The sequence below is a fragment of the Mastigoproctus giganteus genome, chromosome 3 (genome assembly GCF_048544385.1).
Source record: "Mastigoproctus giganteus isolate SK-2022 chromosome 3, ASM4854438v1, whole genome shotgun sequence".
Lineage (NCBI taxonomy): Eukaryota > Metazoa > Arthropoda > Arachnida > Uropygi > Thelyphonidae > Mastigoproctus > Mastigoproctus giganteus.
Window position 1 is genome coordinate 26,033,823 of NC_143577.1, and position 17,830 is coordinate 26,051,652.

The 17,830-nt window shown below is 38.6% G+C and overlaps 1 protein-coding gene across 1 annotated transcript in view; it reads right to left on the reverse strand.

Annotated features, from left to right (window-relative positions):
* Sin1 (SAPK-interacting protein 1) overlaps positions 1 to 17,830 on the reverse strand; it is a 280,080-nt gene that overhangs the window by 21,635 nt on the left and 240,615 nt on the right. Inside the window, exon 11 of the mRNA XM_090369928.1 lies at positions 2,410 to 2,532. Within this exon, the coding sequence (XP_090226054.1) occupies positions 2,410 to 2,532 (123 nt within the window). The remainder of the gene's footprint in view (positions 1 to 2,409; positions 2,533 to 17,830) is intronic.

Genomic DNA, 17,830 nt, shown 5'->3' on the forward strand with positions numbered 1-17,830 from the left:
AGTGTATGTACACACAGCTGGTATGTTACTCTTAAGGTTTTTTCTACCCGTATGCAGTACTTTGTATTTATCAATGTTAAACTTCAATTGCCATTTTTCAGCCCATCTGCCTAACATTTGTAGATCCTGTTGCAGTGCCATACCGTCATTCCTGTCATTAACCACTCAGCTAACCTTTGTATCATCTGCAAATTTGAACATTAAGCCTGAAACGACTTCATCAATATCATTGATAAATATAGAAAATAACAATGGGCCCAACACTGAACCTGGGGGATTCCACAAATAACATTAGTCCACGAAATAAGTGTACACTGATTACCACTCTGTGGATTCTCCGACTTAACCATCTACTTGTCCATAGCAGAAACTTGCCCTTACTGCCTCACTACTCCAATTTTCACAGTAGTCTTTTATGTGTAACGGCATTCAAAACTGAATCCAAGGATGCTCTCATAATTATGGCTAAGGGTTTGCTTACTTCCTTTACTGCTTCCCTCAATATAATTGGATAGATCCCATTCACCCCAGGTGCCTTTCTTATGTTTAACTTCAACAATTTCTCTTCTGCTTTTGTCTCACTTATTACAAATCATTTAGCTCTCTGGTATCTCCTTCCCTAAAGAATTCCTCATGTGTGAATGTAGATGCAAAATGCTCATTCAGAATACACACAGAATATACTCAATTCAGAATACATGCAGAATATACTCATTCAGAATACACGCAGAATATACTCATTCAGAATACACACAATATACCCATTCAGCTGTAAAATACTCATACTCATAATATTACAGAAGAAATAAAGGATGGAAATATATGCTTTTATGCAGTTAAACATATCTTAACTTCAAAATAAGTATCTAGGAACTTGAAAATAAAGATTTACAGAATGATAATACTACCTGCCGTAACTAATGGATGTGAAACCCGGCCACTCCCAAAACAATCAGAGAACAGATTACAATAATATAAAAATAGAATTCTAAGAACGAACTCTAGACCAAAACAAGATGAAGTCGCTGGAGAATGGAGAAGGCTACATAATAATGAAATAAAGGAGAAATACCGAAGTGAAAGTATAATTCAAACCATAAAGGTTAGAAAATTGAGATGGGCTGGACATGCTATCCGTACTGATGATGGTAGAAACATCCATCAAATCGTCACAAGAATCCCAAATGGGAAAAGGAAAGCTGGCAGACCACCCCTGAATGGGAGGATTATATAAAGAAAGATACAGTGGATTCCGGTTATTTGGGCCACCAGTTAACTGGGGCAGCCGTTTATTTGGGTCAAATCTTAAAAAACAGAACTGAATCAGAAAATAGCCAGGGTTTACTTCGCTTAATTGGGACAACATGCCATTTAATCGGGGCAGGAGATTGCAGCACTGGAGATTACCCTACGATTGTCTCCGACTGTACTACATGGTTCAGTTGGATTTCTGGAGGTCACAACCATAAAACAATAAAAACAATTAGCAGTCACCTGTTTATTTGGCTTTTCTGTTAGTGCAATCTATCATAAACGGATAGTAAACTCAATCTTATTGAATTGGCGATAATACCAAAAGCTGGAATTCTGTGGGTTATTATGGTGAAATGTGTTTACACTTCTACTCCATTCTCATGTGTTACTTGAAATTTGTGTGTGCTGTGTTCTTTGTTATTGATTGCTTATCTTTTTACTGTTTTAAATTTTAACCCTCACCCACAAATGTCAGTGAACAGAAATGTCAACTAGTTAGTATGTACATATTACGGTTCGTATTAATTATTCCGATTATCATGTATATTCTTCTGATTATCACCTATCATTTAATTTTTTAATTGGTAAGGTAATAAAGGGTAAATTTGTGCTTAATATTTCTTTACTTTTATAGCCTGTGGATAATATTCCTGCTATTTTCACTAATTAGAATCGCTGTTTAATAGAATTAAAATTCAGTTCACAAACGTGATCACAATGACTGGCGCTTACTACGCATCGTATAGCGAACGGTACTTTACTATGGTGACTCCATTGTAACGTGATTTGATTGTACAGTGAACCAATTGTAAAGCGGGGTCCATTGTATTTTTAACTTTTTTACGTGAAACTTTGGATAATTGGGGCAGCCACTTAATTGGGCCAAAATGCACTAGTCCCGATGTGTCCCAAATAACCGGAATCTACTGTATTAGTATAATTTTCGGAGGAGAGGTGAAGTGGAGAGCTTGCACATAATAGAGTTCTGGAATTTAGCTGTAAAGGCAGTCAAGGACCCTTGCACCCCAGCACCATGGAGTAAGTAAGTAAGCATAAACACAAGTTGTTAGCAGGCACGATCTATAATTTTTTTCAATTAAAACTTTTAAAAATAAAACAACTAATTTTTATATTTCCTAATTAAACATTTCTTACCCAATTGCACATCCGTGCTCCTACCCAATTTGTGAATCCTTTGAACAGTATAGGATTGGTAGAGAGGTGCTTCCATTTCTGTCATTTGCTGAATACCCCAGTTATCATTTTCTTCATTTCTACCTGCACATTGCAAACAAACAAAAGAACTTTCTTGTAAAAAATTCTTTTAAAAATATAAAAATTAAACAAAATGACATACAATCAAACTCACTGCTGATCTTACTGCTGTACCAAATTGCAGAACAGAATAATGCCTGGTGGAAGACTATTATAAATTAAATTAATGTCAGTATTCTCTTAGGCCTCTGTGGAGAAAAGCTGTTGGGCAGTATTTGTGACTTCACATCATCTGGTACAGCTATGAACATTAAAGGTAACTTATTATTATTATTATTATTATATGATGACATACAGTAATAATAATAAGTAACTTTAATTCCCTGGACTTCTTTCTTTGGGGAGATCTAGAGAAATTGGCAAAGCCTACCACTGACTAGCACGAAGAATCTGGTGACCAAGATCAACTCTGTTATTGTTATTGCATATCCCAGTATGTTACAACATGTGTCAATATATCTCGATGTGCTAAGGCCTATTGTGCAATGTCTGCTTTGAACATTTACCCTTGTAAGAATTTGGGCAATGGTAAAGATGTCCTTGTATGAGCAGTGTTTGGTATGATGATCTATTTGACATGTCATCATAATGTGATGTAATGTCATGAATATTTCAGAGTGCTATCAATCCTGTCTGCAAACATAAGGATGAATTTATGTAAACATGTCAAAATGTGATGATCTAGATCACCTGCATCTTCATCAAAATTAACTATTACATAATGTTTTATTCAATAAAATATATAATGGCAAATTTGTAGTATTTGTTTTTTCTTCACCAGGTACCATTCTATGTTTTGATTATGTGCAATTTTCTTGACATCCTGTGTTATGTGGAATTTCCTTCTTTCCTGAACTACACTCTGTTCTACACATTAAAATTTAGATTTATCAAAATTTAGACTTTTACTTTTGCTAAATTTATTTCCCAGTGCTATAATGAATAGTAGAATCATGGTTATTCGAAAAAATTGAGGCAGGGTCTCTCAGAAAGTCAATTTTTTTTAGAAGTCTGTCGGTCCAGCAAGAGGAATCTGTCAGTGGCACGGTCTGATGATGGGTATCGGTAAGATACCTGAAATGTTTAATGTATAGTAGAGTTTAGGCGAATAGCTTAATAAACTATATTAATTTCATGTGGTATAAGAGTGGTATTAAATATAATCAGTAAATCAGTAATCTATTTTTTATTATTTATGCATTATGTGCAGTACAAGCGTGTAGAGCTTTAAAATAACTGCCTATGTTTTCTGCTTGAAAGGTGTCAGCTTTCTCTAAAAAATTCTATATTTTCTTCAATTAATTGATTATATTATATAATTATATATTATAAATTATGAAATGAATTTAGAATTTTTTAATTTACTTATGAATAGGGATCATATTATTACCGTAAGTATGCTTTTCAAAGTAAGTTAAGATAACTGCCATTAACTGAGATAGAAAATGTGTGATGAGTTTACATAATGTTCAGAAGTACCGTCATTATTTACATTACTCTCCATGTGATTACTTGTTTTTTTTTTATGTAGTTACTAGCAGAAAATATAAAACAGATTAAAGGTGGTAGGAGGCAGAGAGTAATTATAAATGGACACAAATCTTCATGGACTAATGTTATTAGTAGGCTCCCAGAGTAGGGACTTTTACTGTTTGTAATATTAATTAATGATATTGATGTAGGTATTCTAATATTAATGTCTAAATGTGCTGTGATACAGAAGTGGGCATGATGTTTAATGAGAGTAATTAGCATATGAAACTTAAACAAGATCTAAATTAATTATTTTGATGGGTTGAGAAATGGCAGCTAAGATTTAACACAAGAAAATGCAAGGTCTTGCATCTGAGTAGAGTTATCTTACAATAAGATGAGTAGCAATGATTGCAAGATAGTTTATAATGAAAAGGGCTTAACAGAAACTATACAATCTGACAGCAAATTATACTATCTGTTTTATCTGACTGCGTTTTTGTATCATTTAAACAGTGTTGATGGCTGATAGAGCAACACATGGGATTCTGTCAGTAACAGAAAGGAACTTTGAATATAGAGACAAAGAAGTGATTATTCTATTATATAAATCAATGGTTAGACCCCACCCTGAATAAGCATACAAGCTTATAGATCCCATTTTACAAAAGATGTGGATCTGTTGGAAACGGTACAGAAAAGAGCAACAAGATCAGTTAGGGGCATAAAAGAGTTTTCTTATCGAGAGAGAGAGAGAGACTTGGTAACTTACAGTGTCTGCTGGGTGATCTGACTGTGGTGTTATATATTTTATTTTTGAAAACAAAGTCAAAATGAAAACATAAATTATCATTAATGCACAATTTCTATCAGAAAAACATATAAAGTATTACAAAAATCCATTCAAAATTAACAGCTCTATTCTACATAAAAAAGTTACATGCAAACAAAAACAAAAAAATTAGATTTTTAAAAGGAAAATGCAAATTGTGTTTTAATGGGATTGGTGTTCCTGCATTTTGTATCAGAGATTTGCTTAATATTAGGAATAATACTGGAAAGTTGAATCCTCATGTCAGGTGTAGCATTAAGTTTATTAATATATTTTGTCTTTGTTGCAGTGTAATATGAAAATCCAATCTTGCACAATTAAGTTGTGGGAAAAGGACGTAATACTTGAACTATATTATTATTATTATTATTAGCCATATGGTGCAAGGAAACCTAAGGCTTTTGTTGCACCAGCCAAAAAAAAAAAAAAAAATGTGTGTGTGTGTGTGTCAGAAGTAGAAGGGAAGAATGATGACATCCAGCTCAGGACCCTGGGTATGCCAAGGCCATACTAACCAGATGTGAACCCCTGGGGTTAAATATATGTTTAGCCACATTGGGGTATTCTTTATTAGGCTACTCCAAAAATTATTTAGCAAAAGATCCTTAAATTTTTGTTTTAAATCAGAGTCAGAAAACAAATCAATTAGGCTTTCATAATCAGGCAGAGCAAATCTGAAAGGTAAATTTTCACTTTCTTATTCCAAAAGTGTTTTTCCTTCTGCTTGGAAATTTGCTCATATCCAGCCAGTTCCTAAAAAGGGTGACAAATCCCTCCCATCCAATTATCGTCCCATTGCAATTACTTCTACTCATATAACTTTTGGCCACAAATTTTGCTCATCTCTGCTCCCACTTCTGTCAAAACCAGATGGTTATGTTGTCACTTCAGCCAAGGATAAAGCTGACCTGCTAGCATCCCATTTTTCTTCCAACTCATGTATTAATGATCTTGTTAAAACACCTCCCACCATTCCCAACACACTACTCCAATCAATGCCTCCTTTCCGTCAAAAGGATGTCAGAAGGATTTTGACAAATCTTGATGCTAAGAAAGCTCCAGGTTCCAATGGTATTTCTCCATTTGTTCTCAAAACCTGTGCTCCTGAACTTACTCCTATTCTTTGCCACCTTTTTTCATTTTCTTATTCCAAAGGTGTTTTTCCTTCTGCTTGGAAATTTGCTCATATCCAGGGAGTTCTTGAAAAGGGTGACCAATCCCTCCCATCCAATTATCATCCCATTGCAATTACTTCTACTCTTTCTAAAGTAATGGAGAAATCAATTAACCGCCAACTCTTAAACTATCTAGAAACCTTCCATCTGATCAATGATTGCCAGTATGGATTCTGTCAGTGTCGATCCACTGGTGATATTCTGGCTTATGTTACCCATTTATGGACTAATTCAATGGAAAGGTTCAGTGAAACACAAGTAGTTGCTCTTGATATCTCAAAGGCTTTTAAAAGATCGTGTTTGGCATAAAGGTCTTCTAAACAAGCTTCCATCTTATGGTTTGCCGACTGTTTTTAGTAATTGGTTATCCAGTTTTCTCTCTGATCGCTCACTGAGGGTGATGGTAGATGGCTCTCTGTCTTCTAACTTCTCCACTAATGCTGGTGTCCCCCAAGGTTCAGTTCTTTCCTCCACTCTTTTCCTCTTGTATATTAATGACCTTCTTCCATTGACCGGAAATCCTATCCATAGTTTTGTCAATGATAGCACATTGCATTCTACTTTCCATTTTGAGAAACCTTGCCCTGCTCAATCACAGCTTCAACTTCTCGAAAATCTGCTACCAATTCCTTAAATGCCGATCTTCAGGTAATTCTCCAGTGGGGCAAAGACAACTTAGTTGATTTCAACCCTTCTAAAACTCAGTCTTGTCTTATATCTCGCAAAAAGGATTCTTCTGCTCCTATGCTTATCTTTAGTGACACTCCGATTTCTAGACAAAATGATATATCTCTTTCGGGATTACCCTGACTTCTAATCTCTCTTGGCACAAGCACATTACAAATATTGCTCTCTCTGAATCTAAAAAACTTGGTTTTCTCTTTTGCTCTCGGTGTTGCTTTTCTTCCAAACAGCTATTCACTCTGTACAAATCGCAAATCCGCCCTGCCATGGATATTGTTCCCACATCTGGGGTGGTGCCCCAAAAACCTCTCTCAGGCTTCTAGATTCCATTCAGAAGAGGGCAGTTAGGTTAATTAATGACTCATCTCTAACAGAGTCTCTCCACTCACTGTCTCATAGACGTACTGTTTCTGCTGCATGCCTTTTCTATAGATACTTCCATGGGCACTGTCCTTCTGAATTGGCTTCTATAATTCCTGCTCTCTCTATCAAAACAGTTCGAACATGTGCCACCACCAGCCAACATCCATTTACTGTCCAACATCAAACCCACAGGACCAACTTTTCATCTTCCTCATTTATTCATTCAACTGCTGTTTTCTGGAACAACCTTCCTTCATATGTATTTCCTGAAAATTACAGTCTACAGAAGTTCAAGTCTAATGTCAACAAATACTGTTGAAAAAAAGCCGTGAATTGTTGAAAAAAAGCCGTGAATTAGGGTTGAACTTGAAAGTGTCTGCAATTCTGCCCAGGCACGATAGGAGGGAGTATATGATGAGAGCCTTGTCGATCAATTCGGCCCTGGAGGGATTGTGCAAGGCTCAAGGGGTAGAATTTTTTTCAGCCTGGACTGTACTTGTTAACAGGAGAGATTGCTTCTACAGGGATGGGATACACTTAAATAGAAAGGGTGCAAGAATTTTTGCTGATGCTGTCGAGGCAGTGTTAGGTGGGTCGGAAAACTGCTAGTTGGGGGGATACAAGGACTAATAGATTAACAGTAGCCACTGGCAGAGGTGGAAGTGATTCTTGCACTGCTTCTATTCAAATGAGCAGAAGTCTGAAAAACAAGATGCAGGATATTTCAGAGACTGCTGGTAGTCATTGCGTTACAAGTAAACACATGGGTTGTGTTAGGGTAGCTAAGAATAGAAACAGGTGCATGTATACCTGCGTGTACACCAATGCTAGGAGTTTGGTAAATAAATTTGATGAATTTGAGGTATTGCTCAAAACATCAAAGGCAGAAATTGTTGGGATATCAGAGACGTGGTGTCACACAGATATAAGTAATGCGGAACTGGAATTTGGGGAATACAATGTATATAGAAAGGATAGACAGGACAGGAGGGGAGGAGGGGTTATGCTATTAATTAAGAAACACATAAAGTCAAAGGAAGTGAAGCCAGTTGACATCGATGGACAGGGCAGTGTCGAGTCAGTTTGGTGTGACATAAGCATAGGGAAATCAAAATTGAGAGTAGGAGTGTGCTATAGGCCTAATGACTCTGATGAGTATAATAATATATTGTACAGGGAAATAGAGTGGGCCAGTAAATCAGAGAGTCTTATAATGGGGGATTTTAATTTCCCAGATATTGACTGGAATTTGTGGGTTGGTCACTCGCACACTAGCAAGGCTTTTGTGGATTTATTGGATGATTGTTTTCTACATCAGCATGTTCGTGAGGCAACAAGAGGGAGCAATACTCTTGATCTGATTATCAGTAGTGATTCTTCATGCATTAAGAACCTGCAGATAAATGAACCACTAGGTGGCAGTGATCACAGTGTGTTGAAGTGGGATTTACTCAAGGAGGTAACTACCATCAGAGGTAAAGGGAAGGGTTTTTGTTTTCGTAAAGGCGACTATGATGGTCTGAGACAGTATTTAAATTCTATACAGTGGGACCAACTGATGATGTTACCAACAGCAAACTCAAAATGGGAAGCATTCAAGGAACTAATCTTGGTGGCTACCAGGCTTTACATACCAACTAAGAAATATTGTTCAAGGTTTAGGCCTAAATGGTTGTCAGATGGACTAATGAGACATGTGGCAGAGAAGAAAAATGCATGGGATACATACAAATTAATGGGTGACATGGAAGCCTATGATAGATATAAGTTGGTCTGTAACCAAGTCACAAAGGAGATTAGGCAGGCAAAGGCAGACTACGAAAAATCTTTGGCAAAGGATGCAAAGAAAAACAGAAAGGAGTTCTTTACATACTTGAACTCGAGAAGGAAAGGGATGAATCAGATTGGTCCACTGGATATTGATGGTTCAACAGTTGAGGATCCTGCTCAGGTGGCTAACAATCTAAACGAGTATTTTGCATCTACATTCACGCATGAGGAGTTATTCAGGAAGGAGAATGATGTAGGTAAAGTAAACATTGGCAGTGAGCTGGATGATTTTGTAATAACTGAGAGGAAAGTGGAGGAGAGATTGTTGAGGATAAACATAAAAAAGGCACCTGGGGTGGATGGGATCTATCCAGTTATATTAAAGGAGGCAGCAAAGGAAGTATGCAAACCCCTAGCCATAATTATGAGAGCTTCTTTGGACTCAGGGGAGGTACCCATAGACTGGAGATGTGCAAATGTAACCCCAATTCACAAAGGAGGATCAAAGGCTGACACAAGTAATTATAGACCTGTTAGTTTAACTTCTGTTCCAGGTAAATTAATGGAGGCAGTGGTTAAAGAAGCACTGCAGGATCATCTAGACAAGAATTCAGTTATAGCTCAGACGCAGCATGGTTTTGTTAAGGGCAGGTCTTGCCTGACCAATTTGATTGGATACTATGATGTAGTCACAAAAGAACTGGATGCAGGGAATAACTTTGATATTATATATTTGGATCTTAGAAAGGCTTTTGATACTGTTGCACATGGAAGACTGCTGCACAAATTGGAGCAGTGTGGCATTGGAGGCAAATTGCTGCTATGGATAAGGGGATGGTTGAGTGGCAGAAGACAGAGAGTGGTAATCAATGGACACTGCTCAACGTGGACTAATGTTATTAGTGGAGTTCCTCAAGGTTCAGTGTTGGGTCCATTGTTGTTTTCGGTGTTTATGAATGATATTGATGATGGGATATCAAGTTTAATGTCTAAGTTTGCAGATGATACAAAGGTTGGCAGGGTCGTTAAGGACACTACTGACGCTATGCTGCTGCAACAGGATCTGGAAAGGTTGAACAGATGGGCTGAGAGGTGGCAAATGAAGTTTAACATTGACAAATGTAAAGCACTACATATGGGTAACCCCAGAGCAATGTATCAACTCTGCGGTACTACACTGACAGTGGTGGAGAATGAAAAGGACCTGGGGGTAATTGTGCAGGCAGATATGAAGTTCTCTGAGCAGTGCAGACAAGCTGCAAGAGTAGTTCATGGTGTCTTGTCAATGATATACAGCAATTTTTCTAGCAGGGATAAGGAGGTGATTATTCCCTTGTATAAGGCAATGGTTAGGCCACATCTTGAGTACTGTATACAGGTCTGGAGGCCTCATTTCAAGAAGGATGTAGAGCTGCTGGAACGGGTACAGAGAAGGGCAACAAGATTAGTAAATGGAACAAAGGGTTGCTCTTACGAAGAAAGGCTTAAGTTTTGCAAATTACAGAGTCTGGAGACTAGGCACCGGCGAGGTGATCTGATAGAGGTGTATAAGGCTTTGAATGGTTTGAGCATGCTCAATGCCAATGGGATTCTTCATCTTTCTCAGAATAATCACCTCAGAGGGCATAAATTCAAATTGAGGAAGGACGGATGTCGGATAGATGTGCGGAAATTTGCCTTTGGCCAGTGGGTGGTTGGTTGGTGGAACCGACTTCCATCACTTGTTGTTGAAGTTGATAGCCTAAACAAATTTAAAGCTCAACTGGACAGGTATTTCGAACGAACGGAGGGGTGAAATGGGAGAGGGTTTTTTTTTTTTTTTTTTTGGCTGATGCTGAATAAGCTTGCTTTCTTGCATCATATGCCTCTACTAATGCTAATGCTAATGCTAATATCTTCTTTCGTCTTCTCAACCGACAACCCAAGCATGGTACTAAGTACTATAGGTTCTAATACCTCTCATGTTTGGGGTTTTCATAAAAAAAGAAAAAAAAAAAAAAAAAAGAAAGGCTTTCATAATCATGCACAGAAAATCTGAAAGGCTTTCATAACCACACACAGTAGATCTGATTGGTTTGGTTATAATTATAAATGGATTTCGAACTCAAGAATTATCATCGGTAGTTGTAGAAAAATATTCTAATAAAGACTAAGTCATGTAAGTGCTGTAAAATTGTGCTGGAAACTTCTTCGTGGACTGTAGAATTTATTTCTACACAAGATATTCAGAATTCCACTAGGTATTTGGCAGGTTAAGTTGTGAGAATGCGATAGTTGCCTGTGTAAGCTGTGAAGTGACTGAGTGAATGAATGTATTTAGAAACAAAAAAAGGTATCTCTCCTGGTAGCTGTGCATTTATGGTGGTATCTATGTCCTATCTGAATCTATGAAGATGAATGAAAGAAGGCAAATGAGTGAGTGATCACGTGTCCTATTATTATTCAGGGTGTCCCTAAAATGTAAAAAAACAAATAAACAAAAAAAAAAAAAACCGTACTATGTAAGTGTAAATATGACAGATGTGCAGATGAGTCAAGTGTATGAGGAATTTGTGTTGTCCTGGAAAGCTCCCCCATACAAGGTTGCAGTAGGGCAACCCATTGGGAAACCCCCCAGCCTTGCTGATGTCATGCCCTTTCTTCCCTGTAGCATGATGTGAGAATGCTGACAGGCTTTGCTCATCTGGTGGATCCTGCTACCAAAAACCTTTTACTTTTCTTGTGAGGCTTCCCTATGAAGGATGGTCTCCTTCCACAGGGATGCCCCTTTATCCCTTTTAACTTCCTGTTTCAAGGTGGGCAGCCTTTCTATCATCCACCTTATGCACCTACATCTGTTCCTTCCTCCTTCTCATGTCTTCCTCTTCCAGCATTTTTTTTTTTTTTTTGGACCTTCCCTGTCATGCTCAGGTGCAGTCCAGTATTTATCCTGGCAGAGAACTTTCACCTGTATTACACCTGACTGCCTCCTCGTAGCAGAGGACAGTAACGTCCTCTGCCATGAGGAGGCAGTCAGGTAATGGGGTCCCACTGTGGGCCCCCCATGGCTAAATGCTAGAGGAATAACAGACTAACATAACCCAACACTATGCTATGCAAACAACACTAAAACTATCGCTGGCATTCACAGTGTTGTTTGTTGTTTGTTATTTGGTTTTTAGGAGCATTAGCAACTAAGGCCATATTGCTTCGGGGATATACGATGGTCATTCCCTGACCTTTCTGCATCCTCCGTATTTGGTAGTCACGGGCTCGAACCCCGGTCTAATCAAGAAGCACATGCTACGCACTGCTGCTCCTGCCCACCTGGCTATGGAGATGCTTCACAGAGTTGTAGCATCATAATGTACCTACACGGTTTGTGGGGAAAATCCTTGGTGCCACTTGACAATATACACAATATACAATGCATGCACTGTACTCCCCATATTCAAATTCTTCATATCTTATATCTGAGTGATATCAAGTTTCTGATATCCCCACAATATCTGCATTTGATGACTTGACCAGTACAGTCAGTTCTGCTATAATTCGGAATGTGTTCCTAAAAATCTCCACATTATGGTATTTTGTGCGATAAAAACAACAGGGCTTATGGCAAAAATAGGGATGGGGCAGAGCACTCAAAAAAAAAAAAAAAAAAATGTTCAGTCTGGTAAGTAAAACATAAAAAAAAAAAAAAAAAAAGCTGGTGAGTTATAGGCGAGGAGGTAGAAGGAGGGTTATCATTCCGAGGATGAAATGTTGTTATACCTGATATGGAAGGGTGTGATTCACTGTCCTGATTTTCTTTCTTAGCATTAGCATTAGCATTAGTAGAGGCATATGATGCAAGAAAGCAAGCTTATTCAGCATCAGCCAAAAAAAAAGAAAAAAAAAAAAAAAAAAACAACCACTACTCCCATTTCACCCCTCAATTCGTTCGAAATACCTGTCCAGCTGAGCCTTAAATTTGTTTAGGCTATCAACTTCAACAACAAGCGATGGAAGTCTATTCCACAAACCAACTGCCCGCTGGCTAAAGGCGAATTTCCGCACATCTATCCGACATCCGTCCTTCCTCAATTTGAATTTATGCCCTCTCAGGTGATTATTCTGAGCAAGAGGAAGAATTCCATCGGCATTGAGCATGCTAAAGCCATTCAAAGCCTTGTACACCTCTATCAGATCACCTCGGCGATGCCTAGTCTCCAGGCTCTGTAATTTGCAAAACTTAAGCCTTTCTTTGTAAGAGCAACCCTTTGTTCCATTCACTAATCTTGTTGCCCTTCTCTGTACTCGTTCCAGCAGCTCTACATCCTTCTTGAAATGAGGCCTCCAGACCTGTATACAGTACTCAAGGTGTGGCCTGACCAATGCCTTATACAAGGGAATAATCACATCCCTGGCCCTGCTAGAAAAATTCCTGTATATCATTGAGAAGACACCATGAGCTACTCTTGCAGCTCGTCTGCACTGCTCAGAGAACTTCATATCTGCCTGCACAATTACCCCCAGGTCCTTTTCATTCTCTACCACTGTCAGCGTAGTACCACAGAGTTGATACGTTGATCTGGGGTTACTGCTTCCCATATGTAGTACTTTACATTTGTCAATGTTAAACTTCATTTGCCACCTCTCAGCCCATCTGCTCAACCTTTCCAGATCCTGTTGCAGCAGCATAGTATCAGTAGTGTCCTTAACAACCCTGCCAACCTTTGTATCGTCTGCAAACTTGGACATTAAGCCTGATACACCATCATCAATATCATTTATAAATACAGAAAACAACAATGGACCCAACACTGAACCCTGAGGAACTCCACTAATAACATTAGTCCACGTTGAGCAGTGTCCATTGATTACCACTCTCTGTCTTCTGCCACTCAACCATCCCTTTATCCATAGCAGCAATTTGCCTCGAATGCCACACTTCTCCAATTTGTGCAGCAGCCTTCCATGCGCAACAGTATCAAAAGCCTTTCTAAGATCCAAATATATAATATCAAAGTTGTTCCCTGCATCCAGTTCTTTTGTGACTACATCATAGTATCCAATCAAATTGGTCAGACAAGACCTGCCCTTAACAAACCCATGCTGTGTCTGAGCTATAACTGAATTCTTGTCCAGATGATCCTGCAGTGCTTCTTTAACCAGTGCCTCCATTAATTTTCCTGGAACCGAAGTTAAACTAACAGGTCTATAATTACTTGTGTCAGCCTTTGATCCTCCTTTGTGAATTGGGGTTACATTTGCACATCTCCAGTCCATGGGTACCTCCCCTGAGTCCAAAGAAGCTCTCATAATTATGGCTAGGGGTTTGCTTACTTCCTTTGCTGCCTCCTTTAATATAACTGGATAGATCCCATCCACCCCGGGTGCCTTTTTTATGTTTATCCTCAACAATTTCTCCTCCACTTTCCTCTCAAGTTATTAGAAAATCATCTAGCTCACTGCCAATGTTTACTTCACCTACGACATTCCCCTTCCTGAATAACTCCTCTTGTGTGAATGTAGATGCAAAATACTCGTTTAGATTGTTAGCCACCTGAGCTGGATCCTCAACTGTTGAACCATCAACATCCAGTGGACTAATCTGATTCATCCCTTTCCTTCTTGAGTTTAAATAGGTAAAGAACTCTTTTCTGTTTTTCTTTGCATCCTTTGCCAAGGATTTCTCATAATCTGCCTTTGCCTGCCTAATCTCCTTTGTGACTTGGTTACAGACCAACTTATATCTATCATAGGCTTCCACGTCACCCATTAATTTGTATGTATCCCATGCATTTTTCTTCTCTGCCATATGTCTCATTAGTTCATCTGACAACCATTTAGGCCTAAACCTTGAACAATATTTCTTGGTTGGTATGTAAAGCCTGGTAGCTTCCAAGATTAGTTCCTTGAATGCTTCCCATTTTGAATTTGCTGCCATCATCAGTTGGTAACATCATCAGTTGGTCCCACTGTATAGAATTTAAATACTGTCTCAGACCAGCACAGTCTCCTTTACGAAAGCAAAAACCCTTCCCTTTACCTCTGATGGTAGTTACCTCCTTGAGTAAATCCCACTTCAGCACACTGTGATCACTGCCACCCAGTGGTTCATTTATCTGCAGATTCTTAATGCATGAAGAATCACTACTGATAATCAGATCAAGAGTATTACTCCCTCTAGTTGCCTCCCGAACATGCTGGTGTAGAAAACAATCATCCAATAAATCCACAAAAGCCTTGCTAGTGTGTGAGTGACCAACCCACAAATTCCAGTCAATATCTGGGAAATTAAAATCCCCCATTATAAGACTCTCTGATTTACTGGCCCACTCTATTTCCCTGTACAGTATCTTATTATACTCATCAGAGTCATTAGGCCTATAGCACACTCCTACTCTCAATTTTGATTTACCTATGCTTATGTCACACCAAACTGACTCAACACTGCACTGTCCAGCGATGTCAACTGGCTTCACTTCCTTGGATTTTATGTGTTTTTTAACTAATAGCATAACCCCTCCTCCCTTCCTATCCTGTCTATCCTTTCTGTAGACGTTGTACTCCCCAAATTCCAGTTCTGCATTCCTTATATCTGTGTGACACCACGTCTCTGATATCGCAACAATATCTGCCTTTGATGTTTTGAGTAATACCTCAAATTCATCAAATTTATTTACTAAACTCCTAGCATTAGTGTACACGCAAGTATACATGCACCTGTTTCTATTCTTAGCTACCCTAACACAACCCATGTGTTTACTTGTACCGCAATGACTTCCAGCAGTCTCTGAAATATCCTGCATCTTGTTTTTCAGGCTTCTGCTCATTCCAATAGAAGCAGTGCAAGAATCTCTTTCACCTCTGCCCGTGGCTACTGTTAATCCATTAGTCTTTGTCTCCCCCCAAGCTAGCAGTTTTCCGACCCACCTAACACTGCCTCGATAGCATCAGCAAATATTCTTGCACCCTTTCTATTTAAGTGTATCCCATCCCTGTAGAAGCAACCTCTCCTGTTAACAAGTACAGTCCAGGCTGAAAAAAATTCTACCCCTTCAGCCTTGCACAATCTTTCCAGGGCCGAATTGATCGACAAGGCTCTCATCATATACTCCCTCCTATCGTGTCTGGGCAGAATTGCAGACACTTTCAAATTCAACCCTACTTCACGGCTTTTTTTCAACAGTGACCTGTACTTGTTAAGTAATTCCGCTGGTCTCCTACTCTTAATATCATTAGTGCCAACGTGTACAACTATATCACCTTTTGTGCCCTTAAAAGATGATATCTGCTCTACAACGTCATCAACCTTTGCCCCGACATAGTGACCTAACTAATTAGGTCACTGAAAGTTTAAATTATTTTATAAATGACATGGTCTTGGCGCATTATAGCCTTAGTAGCTAATGCGCCAATAAAACCAAAACCAAACCAAACCAAACCAAACCTTTGCCCCTGGCAGACATACCCCATTACAAAGCATGTTCCCCGTTTCCCTGACAATTGAGTCACCAACAACTACTAGTTCCTGTTGGACCAGCGCATTCTGCCTTGGGGGCTGCCTCTGTGTTGCAAGATGACCAAGTCCAAGCTCTGGTGTTGATGTGGGCAGCTGAGAGCTTGATGGGCCCCTCAATTTATTTCCTTCGAGGGCATCCACCCTGTCCTTCAAGGTCTCATATAGGCCCGTAACAACGCCGAGTTGTCGCCTAATTTCCTTGCACTCCTTGCATCGTGCACACACAAAGACATCCCCCATGGCAGTATCATGTCCCGTACCCGATTGCTCCGCAAACATCAAGCAAACAGTGCATCTTAAAAGGCCGTGATTCAGGGGGCAACCGCCCCCCTCAGTTCTCCCCTGAGTCACAGCACTCCCATTAGCTTGAGCCTTTTGCTTTGCTGCTCTGGTCAGAGTCATGATTTCGATTTAAATGTCAATAAAATTACAATTTCAAAACAAAATTAAAACCTTAAACTTGTATCTTAACACAGTTATAACGCTATATTTATTTTTCGGTATCGAGTGTTATCTACGAGTTCCCTTTATATAACTTCCGTATCAAGTATGTATTAATTATTTGCTACGTTTGTACTCTAAGTCGTTATATATATATATAGTTAAAAGTACAATTTAATTGACAATGAAGTTTAACAAGATTAATAGATGTACTGATTAATTGACAATATTATATTATGCACTATACTATACAAAGCTAATGCTATCGAATTCCGGATATGCTGTATCGCGCTTCAGTAACGAGTGTTATCTACGAAATCCCTTTATATAACTTCTGTATCAAGTTATGTATTAATTATTTATTTTTACTAATTATTTATGTTCCGTAACCTAAGTGGTTATATGTATAGTTAAAATAACAATTTAATTGCCAATGAAGTTCGACAAGATTAATAGATTTTACTGATTAATTTTCACGTAGCAATGGCGGCCGTTTATGAACGGTAAACACGTGGATTTGATACCCTTTCCGATACTAAGTAATACCTACAAAATCTCTATCTAAGTTATTTTAACTTTAAGTACCGTAAATAGGAATATAAAGCTACTCTAGAAATAAGTTAATATGTCAATTTAAACTAATAAAGTAATTCAAACTAATAAAGCAATTTAAACTAATAAAGTAATTAAACTATTAAACTAATTCTTCTGCACTGGTTTAAAATAGCTATCTAGCTGTTGTTGCTTTTCCTGCCACCTTCTTTCATACAGGAGCTGCCTGTACGGTTCCAAATGCCACCAAGCACTATCTTCAATCCACTGCAGGTGCTTTTCAATTCCACTTAAAGCAGCTGATAACTCTGCTGTTTTAAGTTCTTGTGGGGCAGCCTGCTGGACTCCGTTGTCATCCTCATCTTGACTTCCCACTTGACTAGCTGCAACAAGTTGTTGCAAGTCTTCAGTAGGTAGATCCTCATTGTGAGACTCTAGAAGCTCTTCTACATCTTCATTTTCTACTTCCTCAAAACCAACTTCTTTTGCAAGAGCAACACGACCCGCTTTGATTTGTTTTAG